The sequence below is a fragment of the Arctopsyche grandis genome, chromosome 6 (genome assembly GCF_051622035.1).
Source record: "Arctopsyche grandis isolate Sample6627 chromosome 6, ASM5162203v2, whole genome shotgun sequence".
NCBI lineage: Eukaryota > Metazoa > Arthropoda > Insecta > Trichoptera > Hydropsychidae > Arctopsyche > Arctopsyche grandis.
The window spans coordinates 17,571,182-17,586,150 of NC_135360.1; the positions used below are offsets into that span (position 1 = coordinate 17,571,182).

At 30.6% G+C, this 14,969-nt stretch overlaps 2 protein-coding genes across 4 annotated transcripts in view; both read left to right on the forward strand.

Moving 5' to 3' along the window:
• Ptp10D (Protein tyrosine phosphatase 10D) overlaps positions 1-7,380 on the forward strand; it is a 50,869-nt gene extending 43,489 nt beyond the window's left edge. The window contains exons 4-22 of one of the 2 annotated variants that reach the window (XM_077431774.1): positions 213-419; positions 495-663; positions 794-984; positions 1,073-1,173; positions 1,244-1,354; positions 1,433-1,627; positions 1,723-1,846; positions 1,918-2,199; positions 2,284-2,595; positions 2,707-2,985; positions 3,159-3,459; positions 3,532-4,018; positions 4,102-4,300; positions 4,424-4,661; positions 4,777-4,963; positions 5,045-5,302; positions 5,375-5,538; positions 5,629-5,867; positions 7,233-7,380. In XM_077431774.1, the coding sequence (XP_077287900.1) occupies positions 213-419; positions 495-663; positions 794-984; positions 1,073-1,173; positions 1,244-1,354; positions 1,433-1,627; positions 1,723-1,846; positions 1,918-2,199; positions 2,284-2,595; positions 2,707-2,985; positions 3,159-3,459; positions 3,532-4,018; positions 4,102-4,300; positions 4,424-4,661; positions 4,777-4,963; positions 5,045-5,302; positions 5,375-5,538; positions 5,629-5,867; positions 7,233-7,264 (4,076 nt within the window). In that variant the 3' untranslated portion in view covers positions 7,265-7,380. Of the gene's footprint in view, positions 1-212; positions 420-494; positions 664-793; positions 985-1,072; positions 1,174-1,243; positions 1,355-1,432; positions 1,628-1,722; positions 1,847-1,917; positions 2,200-2,283; positions 2,596-2,706; positions 2,986-3,158; positions 3,460-3,531; positions 4,019-4,101; positions 4,301-4,423; positions 4,662-4,776; positions 4,964-5,044; positions 5,303-5,374; positions 5,539-5,628; positions 5,868-5,966; positions 6,080-7,232 lie in introns of those variants that run through there. The other variant, XM_077431773.1, reaches the window with a different exon arrangement.
• A 3,854-nt stretch (positions 7,381-11,234) lies between these two features.
• On the forward strand, positions 11,235-14,592 carry LOC143913728 (uncharacterized). Of its 2 annotated transcripts, none has more exons than XM_077433695.1 (10): positions 11,235-11,349; positions 11,939-12,196; positions 12,271-12,389; positions 12,465-12,607; positions 12,686-12,879; positions 12,960-13,047; positions 13,152-13,236; positions 13,320-13,470; positions 13,561-13,733; positions 13,797-14,592. In XM_077433695.1, the coding sequence occupies exons 2-10, from the start codon at positions 11,966-11,968 to the stop codon at positions 14,128-14,130; spliced, it is 1,518 nt and encodes a 505-aa protein (XP_077289821.1). In that variant the 5' UTR covers positions 11,235-11,349; positions 11,939-11,965; the 3' UTR covers positions 14,131-14,592. The 2 variants fall into 2 exon arrangements, with proteins under 2 accessions (XP_077289821.1, XP_077289820.1); XM_077433694.1 differs by having other exon boundaries at positions 11,310-11,441; positions 13,797-14,586.
• Positions 14,593-14,969: the final 377 nt, after the last annotated feature.

Sequence of the window (14,969 nt, forward strand, 5' to 3'; positions counted from 1 at the left end):
ATTTACTAGAAAGTAAATGTGATATTAGTATACGTAGTCCGATTAATTGCCAATTAAATCGTAATTATCGTGAAAATTTAACGTCAACTCGCTTGCTAATTGCCGATGTTGTTATAAATGTTGTCATAATGTACATATATGTGGATATTTTATCTTGTGAATCATCTCCATATATTTCTGTATTTAATAAATAAATTCTTTATTGTTTCCAGAACCGAATACCCCGGGAAAGTTCATTGTATGGTTTCGTAATGAAACAACATTATTAGTACTGTGGCAACCGCCGTATCCCGCAGGAACTTATTCCCATTATAAAGTTTCTATAGATCCTCCTGATGCCTTGGACAGTGTACTTTATGTCGAAAAAGAAGGTGAACCTCCTGGTCCAGCCCAAGCAGCTTTCAAAGAACTTGTACCAGGTAAATTTATTTTCTTCGTCTACATGTTCTAGTGATGTTATCCTAACTTTTAATTAAATTATAATTTATTTTAAGGTCGAGCATATAATATATCAGTACAAACTATGTCTGAAGAAGAAATATCTGCACCTACTACTGCACAATATAGGACAGTTCCTTTGAGACCATTAAATGTTACTGTTGATAAGGCATCTATCACATCCAGTTCCTTTAAAATCATGTGGGATCCTCCCAAACGGCAAAGGTACAAACTTTAATCTACATATGTATATGTACATGTGCACATTTTTTTCCATTTATGATTTCTAATTGACTAAGATTTACAATTGATTTCTAATTGACTAAGGAATATGAAATGAATTGCGTTTTTTCAGTGAGTTTGACAAATATCAAGTTTCAATAGCGTCTTTGCGTCGTTTACAACCGGTTATGAGAAATCGAGATGACGGACAAGCGTGGTGGGAATTCAAAGAAAATTTAGAAGCTGGAAAAACTTATCAAGTCATTGTAAAAACTCTTTCTGGAAAAGTTACATCATGGCCGATGACTGGCGATGTTACCTTGAGTATGTTTGTAGATTGTTTTACCCAATCAACGTTTTTATAAAACGAAAGTATGCAATTTAACAAAACCATTTATTTATTTATTTTTAGAACCACTTCCCGTTCATAGTCTGAAGTCGCATGTCAATGAAGACTCAAATCTCGAAGTTGTATGGACACCATCAAACATTAGTACCCAAGATAGTTATAAAGTAAGTGTTAAGTAAAACTTTTATCTTGAAAAACGTAAACAGTTGCATTGACTTTTTATTTTTTTTTCAGGTAAATTATCATGAAGTTGAAACTTTCACCGGCGATAGTAATACGGTAGTGACAGAAAATCCTCAAATTATTTTAGAAAGTCTTTTGCCTGGTCGCAATTATTCGATTTCGGTAACATTTTTGTTAATGGTCACTCAAATGTTTTGAAATTCTGCGAACCCATATTTATTGTATTATTTATGAAAACAGGTCCAAGCTGTATCTAACAAAATGGAATCTAATGAAACTTCAATGTATGTAACAACTCGTCCGTCATCACCCATAATTGAAGATTTACGTTCGATTCCAAACGGTTTAAATATCAGTTGGAAGTATGATGTCAATTCTAAACAGGACAAATATGAAGTTTGGTATAGGCGAAATGATACTGGACATGTAGAAAAGGTATTAAAATCATGTGAATATATTTATATGAATTATTCAAAAATTATATATTAATTCGAATTATTATTTTAAGAAATCTATTTTTTTTTAATCAGGTTTCTACGATGGATACCCGGTTAGTAATACGAAATCTGTTCCCCGGTGCTGTTTATGAAGTAAAAGTCATTGCTTTGAGTCATGATTTGCCCAGTGAACCTCATGAATATTTTCAAGCTGTTTGTAAGTGTGGCATAATTGACATTGCTTAGAAAAAATAATCATAAAATCATTTGGACAATAATTGTTTTTAGTACCTCATCCTCCCACTAATATGTCAATTGAAAGAGTGTCAAGCAATTCAGTGCTAGTTCATTGGACCGGTCCCGATTTAGCTGAATCCATTGTAAAAGAATATGCTATTAGATACAGAACCGAGTCTGATGCTCAATGGGTACGCTTACCATCAGTATCCGCCTCGTCGACTGAAGCAGAAGTAACAGATATGACACCTGGTGAAAAATATACTATTCAGGTGAACACCGTCAGTGCGGGGGTTGAAAGTTTACACCCACAACAAGTAAATCATACAGTCCGTAAGTGTCTGGTTTGAATTTCTTTGATGAAACTATCATTTATTTTCTTTTTTCATCAAATATTTTAAATTGATTTAATTTTAGGTCCCAACCCAGTGTCAAATATAGCTCCATTGGTCGATTCAACAAATATAACATTAGAATGGCCTAGAAGAGAAGGACGTGTGGAGACTTATGTTGTTAGTTGGTGGAATACTGATCCCTCTGAATCACTATTTAGACATACAAAAAATATTACCAATGCCCGTCCATCAACCTCGACCATTCCTGAAAATGAAATCAAACCTATTAGAGTTTTAGTTGGAGATCTGATGCCTGGTGTTGAGTACAACTTCGAAATATATACAATTTCATACAATCTCGAAAGTGAAAAAACTAAGCTTACTACGCGGACTTGTGAGTATTTATTTATCGTGTTAGATTTTTATTTTAATTTTGTTTGATCTTTTGTTGCTTTCGTTTGGCATGTTTTGCTTGTTAACATTAGATTTTTTTTCCTAATTTTAGTGCCATTAATCCAATCCGAAGTAGTTGTAGTGAATGACCATCATGAACGCGATTCTGTAACTCTTCGGTATACTCCAACACCACCATCATCGTCTAGATTTGATTTGTACAGATTTTCTTTGAGCGAACCTGAAATATCCGTTATAGAAAAACTAGCGAATGATTCCGACAAAAAAGTCACTTTCAAAGGTCTCATTCCTGGTAAACTATACAATATAACAGTTTGGACTGTTAGCGATGGCGTATCAAGTCAACCAATTCAAAGACAAGACAGGCTTTGTATGTGTCTTTTTAAATATACCCCAACTTTTAAAGCATGTTTTTTGTGATTTTTTTTAAACTTTATTAACAAAGCACAATGTGATATGTTTATTTATTTAAATTTTTACATATTTCATGATCATTATTCCAGGAATGAAAATTGCAATGTATTTATAATATGTAATTTTCAGATCCAGAACCCATCACAATGTTGAATGCAACCCACATATCTGACACTGAAATTACTTTGAAATGGGATACTCCTCGTGGAGAGTGGAATGCTTTTGAAATACAATACCTGAGCACAGAATCCAACTTAGTACAAAATTTGACTTCTAATGAATTCATAACATTGTCAAATCTGAAACCCCACAGAAATTATACATTCACAGTAGTAGTGCGATCAGGAACTGAATCGAGTATATTGAGAAGCTCCCTACCGATTTCAGCATCTTTCACAACTCTTGAAAGTGTACCTGGACAAGTTGAAAAGTATGTCAAACTGATGTTTTCAACTTTCGTAGCACAAGACGATTTTTATTTTAACGTATTTATTTTTTATAGCTTCCATCCAAATGACATTCAACCTAGTGAAATAACATTTACTTGGGCACTGCCGACGACCGAACAAAATGGAATCATAAGAAAATTCATCATTACGTATGGACTTGAAGGATCTATTCATACTCTTACAAAAGAATTTAAACCTTGGGAAAATAAAGGAACTCTGAAAAATCTTATTCCTGGAAAAACATACATATTTAGAATTCAAGGGGAAACTAAAGTCGGATATGGCCAGGAAGCTATTTTGAAACAGAAAATGCCTATATCTGCTCCACCCAAGCCTCGAGCACAAGTCGTTCCTACTGAAGTTTGTCGCACTACGTCAACAATCCAAATAAGATTCAGGAAAAACTATTTCTCATCCCAAAACGGTAACATTACAATGTTTACCATTATCGTTGCTGAGGATGATTCGAAAAATGCTTCTGGACTGGAAATGCCTTCTTGGCGAGACGTTCAAGCATACAGTGTGTGGCCTCCATATCAAGTAATTATGTGCATTGCTACAAGATTTATAGTAAAGAAACAATTCTTTTCGTTTATACTAATTTAATTTTAATATATTTTTAGGTTATGGAGCCATATTTTCCATTCAACAATAGTTCAGTAGAAGATTTTACAATTGGATCTGATCAAACGTGTGATGTGAGGCATGTGGGATACTGTAATGGTCCATTAAAATCTGGATCTGTGTATAAAGTTAAAGTTAGAGCATTTACTGCACCCGATAAGTTTACTGATACAGCATACAGTTTTTCGATACAAACAGGTAAAAGTTTAAATCAATTTTATTTAATCAGTGTAATACAATAATTTCTATTATATTTTTTCTGTGAATAGGATTAATAAACTAAATGTTTTTATCATATATATATAATGATATTTGTTACAGATACGGACAACACGCCTATTATTGTTGGTATAACTGTGCCGATAATACTCTTAGCACTTTTGGTAGTTTTAATTGTGGTGCTAAGGAGAAGACGTGCAGCTGGTCGAAAAACTAAAGAAGCTCGTAATGGAAATGATACAATAAGTATTCCGGACAGTGTTATCGAAACATCTAGACCAGTGAGGATTTCCGAATTTGCAGAACACTATCGAATAATGTCTGCAGATTCCGACTTTAGGTATAGAAATAAATATATACATACATATGTGTAACGCTCAGACATATAAAACCATAAATTTTTAATATTATTTGAAATTGATTCACTTATGCTAAACTTTTTTTGTAATTATTAGATTTAGTGAAGAATTTGAAGAATTAAAACACGTTGGTCGAGAGCAGGCGTGTACGGCTGCAGATTTGCCATGTAACCGTCCTAAAAATCGTTTCACTAATATTTTACCGTATGACCATTCTCGCTTCAAATTGCAACCTGTTGATGATGAAGAAGGCTCTGATTATATCAACGCCAATTATGTACCTGTAAGAAAATTTAATAATGCATACATATATTACATTTTTATAAAGTTTTACAATCTCATGCAATTATTTGTATAATTTTAGGGCTACAATTCCCCTAGAGAATTTATAGTAACTCAGGGTCCGTTACATTCCACACGAGATGACTTTTGGAGAATGTGTTGGGAAAGCAACTCAAGAGCCATTGTCATGCTAACTCGATGCATCGAGAAGGGTAGAGAAAAGTGCGATCATTATTGGCCGTTCGATACAAGACCTGTTTATTATGGTGACATTTCAGTCACTATTCTCAACGATAGTCACTATCAAGATTGGAGTGTTACTGAATTTATGATATGTCGAGTATGTATTGTTTGTTGTTAGTTGAAATTTCAATTTGATGAACATGCAAGTGATTATGGTTATTTTTAATAGGGTGAAACTCAACGGGTAATGAGACACTTCCATTTCACAACGTGGCCTGATTTTGGTGTGCCGAATCCTCCTCAAACTTTAGTTCGATTTGTAAGAGCTTTCCGTGAGAGGATCGGTCCAGATCAACGTCCGATCGTTGTTCATTGTAGTGCTGGTGTTGGAAGGTAAAATTGATTGGATGGGAGAAAATGAAGTAGTTTTAATTTGAATACATGTATTATGTATTAATTATATGCTTTCGATGAATTTTCTAGATCTGGTACATTCATCACATTGGACAGAATAATTCAACAAATTGCCGGTATGGCAGAGTATGTAGATATATTTGGAATAGTTTATAATATGAGGAAAGAGCGTGTTTGGATGGTACAGACGGAACAGCAGTATATATGCATCCACCAATGTTTGCTTGCTGTTCTTGAAGGTCAAGAATTAAAACACAACAATCAATCTCCACCGCCGCATCAAATTCACCACAATCAAGCATTCGAAGGTAGTAAAATTTCTACTTTGGTATTTTTAAAAACCTTAATGAAATCGGTTTTACGACTAACATCTTCTTAATCTTGTTTTATATTTGAAAATGTTTTAGCGGATTTCAAATCAGATGTTTTAATTCACTTATTTTATTTACTTTCATCAAAATTTATAATAAATTAACTTGGTGTCAGTTTATTAATAAACCACTGCAAACATTTGCTTCCTACTTAATTTCTTTCTGTTATTTCCCTAAATGTGTTTTATTGGTTTAAATTTTATTAAATGATACACTATGTGTATTATCACAATTTAGGCAAATCTAGTAGTGGAGATTCGGTGGATACGAGTAGCACGAGTGTGGATTCTGGTCTACCAACCGGTGAAAAGGAGAGATGATGGCAAATGTTTGTGGACAAATCTGGCATTTCACAGCTTTGTTGCGATTGAATTGTCAGGTTTTGTTCGACCTGGCTTAGGTTCGGAAGCACTGTAATATATTATGCATGTCAACGTATTGAAATAATTAATTAATTGAATGCAATGCAGTATGCATGTTTGTTGACATTTGTGCATGTTTTTATATACACATACTTTATTTTGTGGACAATAGTATTTACAACATACATATGTACATATTTGCATACACATAAGACTTTATAGAATTTTTATATGGACAAAATTTTCGCAATCATTGAATTATCTCCAATTGAATTGATTATATATTTGAAAATTTATTTTATGTATTTAAACTATTTCCATACACCTTAATATCCAATGTAATTTTTTGACTAATATACGCATCCTTTAAATATTTGCATGCTTGTAACATTTTAAAGTTGTGTGAGCACTTAAAATTAATTCATTTCACTTTAAATACATTTCAGACTACAAAATTACAAATACATACATATGTGTATTATAAATCAAAGCAAGTTATTTTTCTTTTTCTCTTTATGATATAAAAATTTTATTTTATAAAACTAGAACAAAAAATATCGAATTTAAAAACACTTCAGAGCAGCTTTTATTTGGCGGTTGAATCTTGATGAAAAATATTTTTTTCTAACTTTTATAATAATAATCATATGATATAATATATATATAAATATATAAAATAATCTGCAAACTTGTGACACTGTCTCAGTGAAAAAATAAATGATAATTATATAACTTATTCCTAAATACATGGACAGTGTAGACATATTTGTTTAGCATTGACAAAATTGTTAGCCAAAAGTTGTATGAAAACACTGTCTGTGTGTGTACTTTTTTACATAGATATAGACTGAAAATATGTATTGATTGAGGGCTCGTGTCGCAATTTTTTGAAATAAACTATTATGTTTGTAAATTAATTGAATGAAATTTGATATTTCAGATGACGAAGGCATTGCTGAATCCGGCATGTAACTCCTGCTACAAAGAAGTTCATCGTAATTCTTCAAATCATGATAATTTAAGGAACATAGTAAATCATACTGTTTATTTGTAAATATGCATTGTATTACGATAATGATAAGATATTTTTTTATCCAGTATTACCTGATTGTTAATTATATAATTATGTGATAACAGAAATGTATTTTTATAGACACGGGAACAATTACTCGCAAATTTTACATACATTAACATTTTTTTAATATATTGCGATTGAAATTTATAACGTTTAGTGAATATTATTATGAAATATTATAACCTGTTATAATTGTACGTTGTGTATAATTCAATACTCAATAATTTTATTAGAATTTTAATTGTAGAATTTTAACTGTTTTTATCAAACTTTGTTTGCAAATATGTGATAGCAATATTTTCGATTATTTTGATAAAAAATATCGAATTTATTGACTAATGATTTATTTTACATTACATGGTTAACATTTACAACTTGATGGATTGGTTAACGGGATCAAATTATTTAATTTTTCAAATAGTTGTTGATTTTTAAAATTTGTTTGATAGCTGATTATAATTATTTAATGTAATTATTGAATTTATATATTTATAATTATTTTATACAACTATACATATATGTATGTATTATAATTTTTGTATTAATTGCAAAAATGATGTTACCTTTTTAGATTACCCGATAAACCAACAATACTTTACTCCCACTTTTTGATCACGAAAGAAATATTTGTGAAATTCAACAATTTCTGAAATTGGTTTTTGAAACAATAAAACTTGGTCATTATTATTTGGATATCTCAATTCAAGTTTTATTAAAATTTTCTAGAATATTGGATCCAATTTCTTAATTAATAGTTACTCAAATTAGATGTTTTTTACGAGACGATTTTTTTTTTTTTTTGTTAATTCTTATCCACTACCTAACTCAGTTCGTTTAAATTTTGTCATTGGTTGTTAAACATTGTCACTCCTTCGTGTAAATGAATTATATCATTCTGTGTTTTTAGAGTACAGTATTTTGTGGTATTTATCTTGCAACTGAATGTAATTGAATTCAATTTTACAACAAAAAATTGTATTGCTCGTAAAGGTTTACTTTTAAAATACCTCTAAAATCAAATTCATTATGGACCTAAAAAAAATACATATGTACATATGTATGCAACAAGTTCAAGGTTCAATGAATAAAAGTTTAGTTTGATAATAACTTAAATATTTTTTGTGTATGTGCTTATTTGGATATGTATATTTTTTTTATTGTGAATCTCCATCATTTTGCTTTAGTTGTCTCCATAAATCAAAAAAATATGTAACAGCATGTTCCACAGTTGTACAAATTAGATGTGCATCTTCAATAAGTTTGTGAAAATGAAATGATCGAATAAGCTTATATAAATTTCCAATTCATGTTGCATAAAAGAAGTAAATAAAAATCAATTGTGATAAATTTTATAAAAGGTCGATACAAACATTTCTTAGTGTCATATATCGTATTATACATTTTTTGATTTAGTTGACTGAATATAAATTTTGATAAATTTCACCTATGTAATTATTTAACCAATTGTGATAATTCATTTTTATATTGTTATTCAGACAATTTGTATAAATAAAATCGATAACAATTTAGTCAAATTGACTTTAAATATTATATTGTCATCATTACAATATCTAATGTATATGTAAATATTTTTAAGCAAAGAAGAGTTGGCTAAAAGTATTGTATAAAAATGAAGAATGTACTTAAAATGTTGAAACGTTAAAATTGCAATACAACAAATTGAAAAACCCTAAATATATATTTATTTTTTTAGTGCTACAAATTAAAAACTATATATGTATATATATTTCATGTAAATAAAATGAAAATCATAAAATAAAATATGTACAAACACACTAAACAATGATGCACGTCATTGAAATAAATACAGATTTTCAACATTAAGGCAATTTTCATTTCAAATCTTAACAGTTTTGACCTTTTCCCATGAAATAATTAGTCCTTTCGATAATTTCGTCTTTTTATTAAAAGGAATTTATAAAACTACTAGAAAAATCCATTTCATAATTTGTGTATCAATGGAAATGCTTTTTTTGCATTTGAAAGGGTTTATCTATTGACAATACTTTACTTTACAAAACCACCCAGTGAATGTTAATGTGCAAAATACTATTAAGCAATGGCGATTATGTAAGTTTCGAACTTATCTACTCAATTCTTGTTGTAAAGAAAACTCGACTGAGTTGTCATTATGCGATTATTGTCTCAATCTTGGATATCGTTAAATAAATAATAACTTATTTTCAGCTTCATAACTTTAAACTCGGGTAAAATTAGTATTTTTGAAAATACTATATCAGAAAGATGAAGCTGTTGAAGCCAATGCGCCCTCTACACATTCGCGTCCGGATTTGTTCAATCGCTCGGATTCAGGTTCATTCCCTGGGTGAGCAGAGCAGTGACTCTTCACCAATGTTCCATGGTTCCATCACGTAAGTGCTACGCGAAATTATGAATTTTTTTGTAGCAAAAAATAAACATTCAAATTCAGCTTCAGTCAAAAATGCACACTTTTTGAAGCTTGCAATTTACAACAAAATCGTATCATTTAAATAAAATTTAAAGCAGCTTTTTCTATGCTACGCTATGGAGAATGCCAATATTTAGAATCTATACATTTTTCAATCGGTTCATAACACCGTATTATTTAATTAAAATATGTAGCGTGAAAAAATGTGCGGGAACGCCGTTCCACCGCGTTACAAGACAAGAAAAACCCTGAACGTATCTATAACCATGGGAACGTTTTAATTCATTTTACAAAGGCAGTAAAATATTTAGAATTAACCATTATCATCATATATATAATATCGCTATTCCGTATATGTGTCTGTCTGTCTGTCTGAGATAACACTCGCCGTACTATAATAGTCGTTTCGATTTGACATACATATGCACGTCACAGCTAAACCACTACCAAAACATATATACAAATATAAAAACAACTTCTATATACATACATATACTGTTCGACACCAATGTTTCCTCTAGGCAAATAAACGGCGTTAAGTCTCTGAGAATTAACCGCCATCTATTGAAAATTTATTTAATTAATTAATTTTTCTATCGGTGTTTTATATTGTTTATATGTAGGCAGGTAGGTAGTTTTTACCATTTTTTTTTCATAATAAACAATAAAATATATTTAACAGGGGTCTACCTCACGGGACCGAAAGCGAAACGCCCGAAAACGCAAATATCGGAAGGCAAAGATCGAAAATCGAAAGATAAAAAAAAGGGTCTCTCCCCCCGTCGTACATACTCACTTAATTTGCGCGAGCAGGATACAACAGGAACAAGAGGAACAGGCTTTTCCTCCCGTATTCTGCATGCGCACATTAAACAAGGCTGTATGACAAAAAAAGAGAGATAATTTCACCGCATGCCACTCATATATATTATACATATGTATGTACATAGTACCGTTTACCATGCACTCTTTTTTTTTTTGATCTTTCGACTTAAGATCTTTCGATTTTTGATCGTTGGCTTCCGATATTTGCGTTTTCGGGCATTTCACTTTCGGCCCCGTAAAGGAGACCGATAAAGGTATTTAAAAAAAAATTCCACCACGTGCGGATCGAACACATGAACAGCTGCATATTTTTTTTAATTGTTTTTTTTTTTTTGTTTAATAACTTAATATACCAACACCCATGCGATGATATACGAGTATCATCAGGTACAAAACTGGTACATAAATTTATATTTTCGGAAAAGGGTAATAGATGCAAGTAGTCAAATTCATTAGTTTCCGGTTGTGAAAAGTTTGAAAATTGTTGGTACATCAATTATTATAATAATGGTTTTTCTTGATAAACAGCTTAAAAAACAAACAAAAGTACATCATGGTGTGAAAATAGCGTGATTGCGCAAGCAGACTATGGTCGATAAAAAAGTTGTTACGAGTTCTTTCTTGGCGGCTGAATCGAAAGTATTCTGTAGTCTGCGCGTCGTGCGAACATTCTAGATTTGCAATCGTGGAAGTGCGCCCCCGTGAGGAGCTTCGCCCCTCGGAATCGCCTGGTTGCGGTCGACCCGTGGGTTACGATGTCGTGCACAAAGCAGCGCCCTTTGCCCACTTCTGCGTCCTCCAACGCCCTCAAGTCCCGGGTGCGCCCCCTCCCTCACCCCCCCGACCCCCACCCACACCCCATGCCCCACCCCAGCTCTTCACATCCTATACACTTTATCCGCCATTTTATCATATTGTATGAAATTCATATTCGAATTGTATACATATGTAAATATATTCAATATCTTCAGTAATACATTGTATATGAATTTTTACAACGAGACACTACATACATACATACATACATATATACCTATTATTAGAAGACTATTTGATATATATTTTTCACAAACACAAATACATACATAGATGAGCCTTTCAAAAGTCAAATCGTTTAACCAATTTTATTGATTTTCTTTTATTTCCTTAGCTGTACATGTCGTGAACAAAAGTGGAGTTTTAGTCTATTGTCTATCTGAAAATATTTTTATGGAATAAAATTTTATTTTTATTTATTACTTTTTTCATGTATACATAAATTTATCTATGTAAATATCTCCTTTTGTTATTTTACAATATTTGATTTAATTTTCAGCAAGAAGTGTGGCAAGCTTTGTTTCCGATGAACGGAACTAAGAGCTCCGTGGAGTCGTCAGCTTTCATACAAAAAATGACGCTCGTTACATTCAGTAACATTTTGGCCAAAAAAGGACTATTTCCCGATGATGTCTTTTTGGAATATAAATTTGACAATCTTGTTGTTAAAACTTTAAAAAGTGATTCTCCCTTAGAAAAGGCTTCCAATGTGTATAATTGGATCGTTGCCACATTTGAAGCCATCGATAAAAAATATGTAGAATGAATTTTATTTTTTTTATATGAAATGTGTTATAAAAATTTTGTTAATTTTTCGATTAATCTTTACAGTTGCAAAGAATTGATTTATGCTTTTACGAGGATGAAGAAAATTTAGAATCTCTTATAGAGTCGTACACGTGTAAATTTAAATATGATAATCAAGAGATAGAAATGACTACAAGAAATAGGTAATTGAAATTAATACTTTGATATTTTTTACTTAATTATCATTTTAATAAATCAAAAAAAAAAAACTATTTCAGGAACAGCGATAGATTGTCTCTTTCCATGGATTTAACTCAAAAATCTGCTCTCAATATACTGAGATACATTTCTAAACTTGGTGGTAAGAATGAACTGCCTGAACGTTTTGACTTCGGCTTTAGGCTTTTTTATTACAATGATGGTAACATAAACTCCAATAAAATTTTATACATGTGTATTAATTAGTTTAATATAAATTTATCATTTTTTTGTTTCATAGTAACTCCTAAAGGTTATGAACCAAAAGGTTTTTATCCATGTCTGAGGGATGATTTTACTCATCCACCAGTCATTGATCAATTAATGTGTGGTAAACTTTTTACACCTTATCATAAACTTAAAGTTTATGAGTACATTAAAAAATCTGATAATTTGGTGGAGATGACAAATGAAGAAACACAAAATTTTGAAATGGTAAAAATTCAAACATTTTTTTTATTTTATTTTAAGTAATCTTAATAATATACGTTTGTATACCCGTTTGTGTACTCTAGGATTTTAGTGCAAATATGGAGATCCCAAAATTATCCCAAGGTGAAAATTCTCTATTTGATCCCATTTCACCTGAAAATGTCAGTGCTGGTTAGTGTTTTTATTATTTTATATAAATGTGTATGTACATACACGTACGTATGTACACACGTACGTACATCTACTAAAAGATATTTATTTTAATATTATTTTAGGAAATCTTGCTCAATCTGAAAATGATGATTTAATTCAATGTCCATGTGGAACAACTTTAAAAATATTCAAATTGATTCGATGCACGTAAGTGGATTTTTTTTTCATGGCTTTTTATTCTTTTTATTTTTTGTTGAAAATCGCTATTGAATTTTTATTGCTTTTTATAGATCTTGTAAATATTGGCAACATGCACCTTGTTTTGGTGTTCTAGACGAACATATAAACTATATTGCAAAACACATGTGTGATAAATGTGGATCAGATAATCTTTTATTTACCGATGAATCATTACTGAAAATGCCTTCTCGCAATAAAGGGGTTTTAATTTTTTTTATTCGATTGTAACATTAGACATAGTAATTGTGAAAATATTTATTTTTATAATGTTTTAATTATTTTACTTTACAGGCCATAATGTGTTTATTTCGATGTATGTTGATGCATTTTTTGAATTATACTGAGATTGATTTCAAACAAATTTCCGAAGAATTATTACCATTGAAATATGTTGCTCACCGTGTGCTAAAACTTTTAAAAGCCAATTTGGTTGTAAAAGAGATATCATCTGTTAAAACTAAAGGGTAATTATTAAAAAAATGCATTATAAAATTTTTAACATGAACTGTAACTATAATTATTTACAGATCTCCTCAACTTTATGCTATCAATACGGATCATCTAAAACATGTGGTGATTCCAAAACATTTTAAGCCAAGACCAAGCACACCTTTATTCAATTCGCCGAATAGTCCACCCGGGGCTCTAAATTTACCTGAAGACTACAATATGGAAACTGAAATGAATATACCATCAGAAGTTTGTTATACTAATGATGATCCTTATGCTATGAGCGAGGAAAATATTTTCAAGTCTCCAACGGCACCAATAAGAAAAAATAATAAACGAAAACGGTCCACCGTAGAATATATGCAAGCTGAGTTGCCAATAAAAAAACGAGCCACTCGATTCAATAATTGAATCAATTTAATATGAATTATTTTATATTCATTTGTATTCACGCAATACAACCTTTTGTTTTTTTTTGTTTATTTATAAAGTATACATATGTGTATACTGCATATGTATAGTATATAAGTTATATATGTAGTATATAGGTTTTACATATATAAGGCAGGTCTTTTTTTTTTTGAAAAAAAAAGGTTCTGGCCCTTCTCGTCGAAATTTTTTATTAGAAAAGATTATATTCAAACTATATTATATAGAATATTCGCTTGAAACATAAAAAATGCTGAGCAAAAACGTGTCGGAACGCTGTTCCATCGCGTTACAAGGGAAAAAAGCCCTGATTATAGGTATTATATATAGGTATGTATGTAAAACCTACATACATACATATGAATGTAGTTAACTATGTGTAGTTCAAAAATTATATTTTATGTTCATAATAAAAAAGTTAATAAAGTTTTATTTTTTAAGTGCATTGGATGACTCAATAACAAATGACCACTTGACCCGAAACTTTAAATACATTAATTATTTTTTCTTATTGGTTTAATATCGAGGTGATATCAAAAATCCTAAATAAAATCTGAATTTTCAAGATTTGTCCTCGCTTTAAAATAAATAACCTTGAACAGAAATTTTTTCAATAAGGGAAAAGTGCATTAACTAATTTGAAAAATATTTAATGTATCTACATATTAATAAAAATTAAAAAGGGAAATTATTTAGTGTCGCTGAAGATGTGAAAATCGACTTTTTATTTTTACATACCTCCTTTACGTTTTCTATTTAAGTAAATGTTTTCTGAAAATCCATAGTTGAATAGACTGTCCTTGTAAGTGCATTCATAAATA

Coding starts and splice junctions, on each gene's coding strand:
- LOC143913728 (XM_077433694.1), top strand. CDS start 11,379: ATGTCGTGCACAAAGCAGCGCCCTTTGCCCACTTCTGCGTCCTCCAAC. Junction 12,197..12,270: donor AAGCCATCGATAAAAAATAT/GTAGAATGAATT, acceptor TAATCTTTACAG/TTGCAAAGAATTGATTTATG. Junction 13,048..13,151: donor ACCTGAAAATGTCAGTGCTG/GTTAGTGTTTTT, acceptor ATATTATTTTAG/GAAATCTTGCTCAATCTGAA.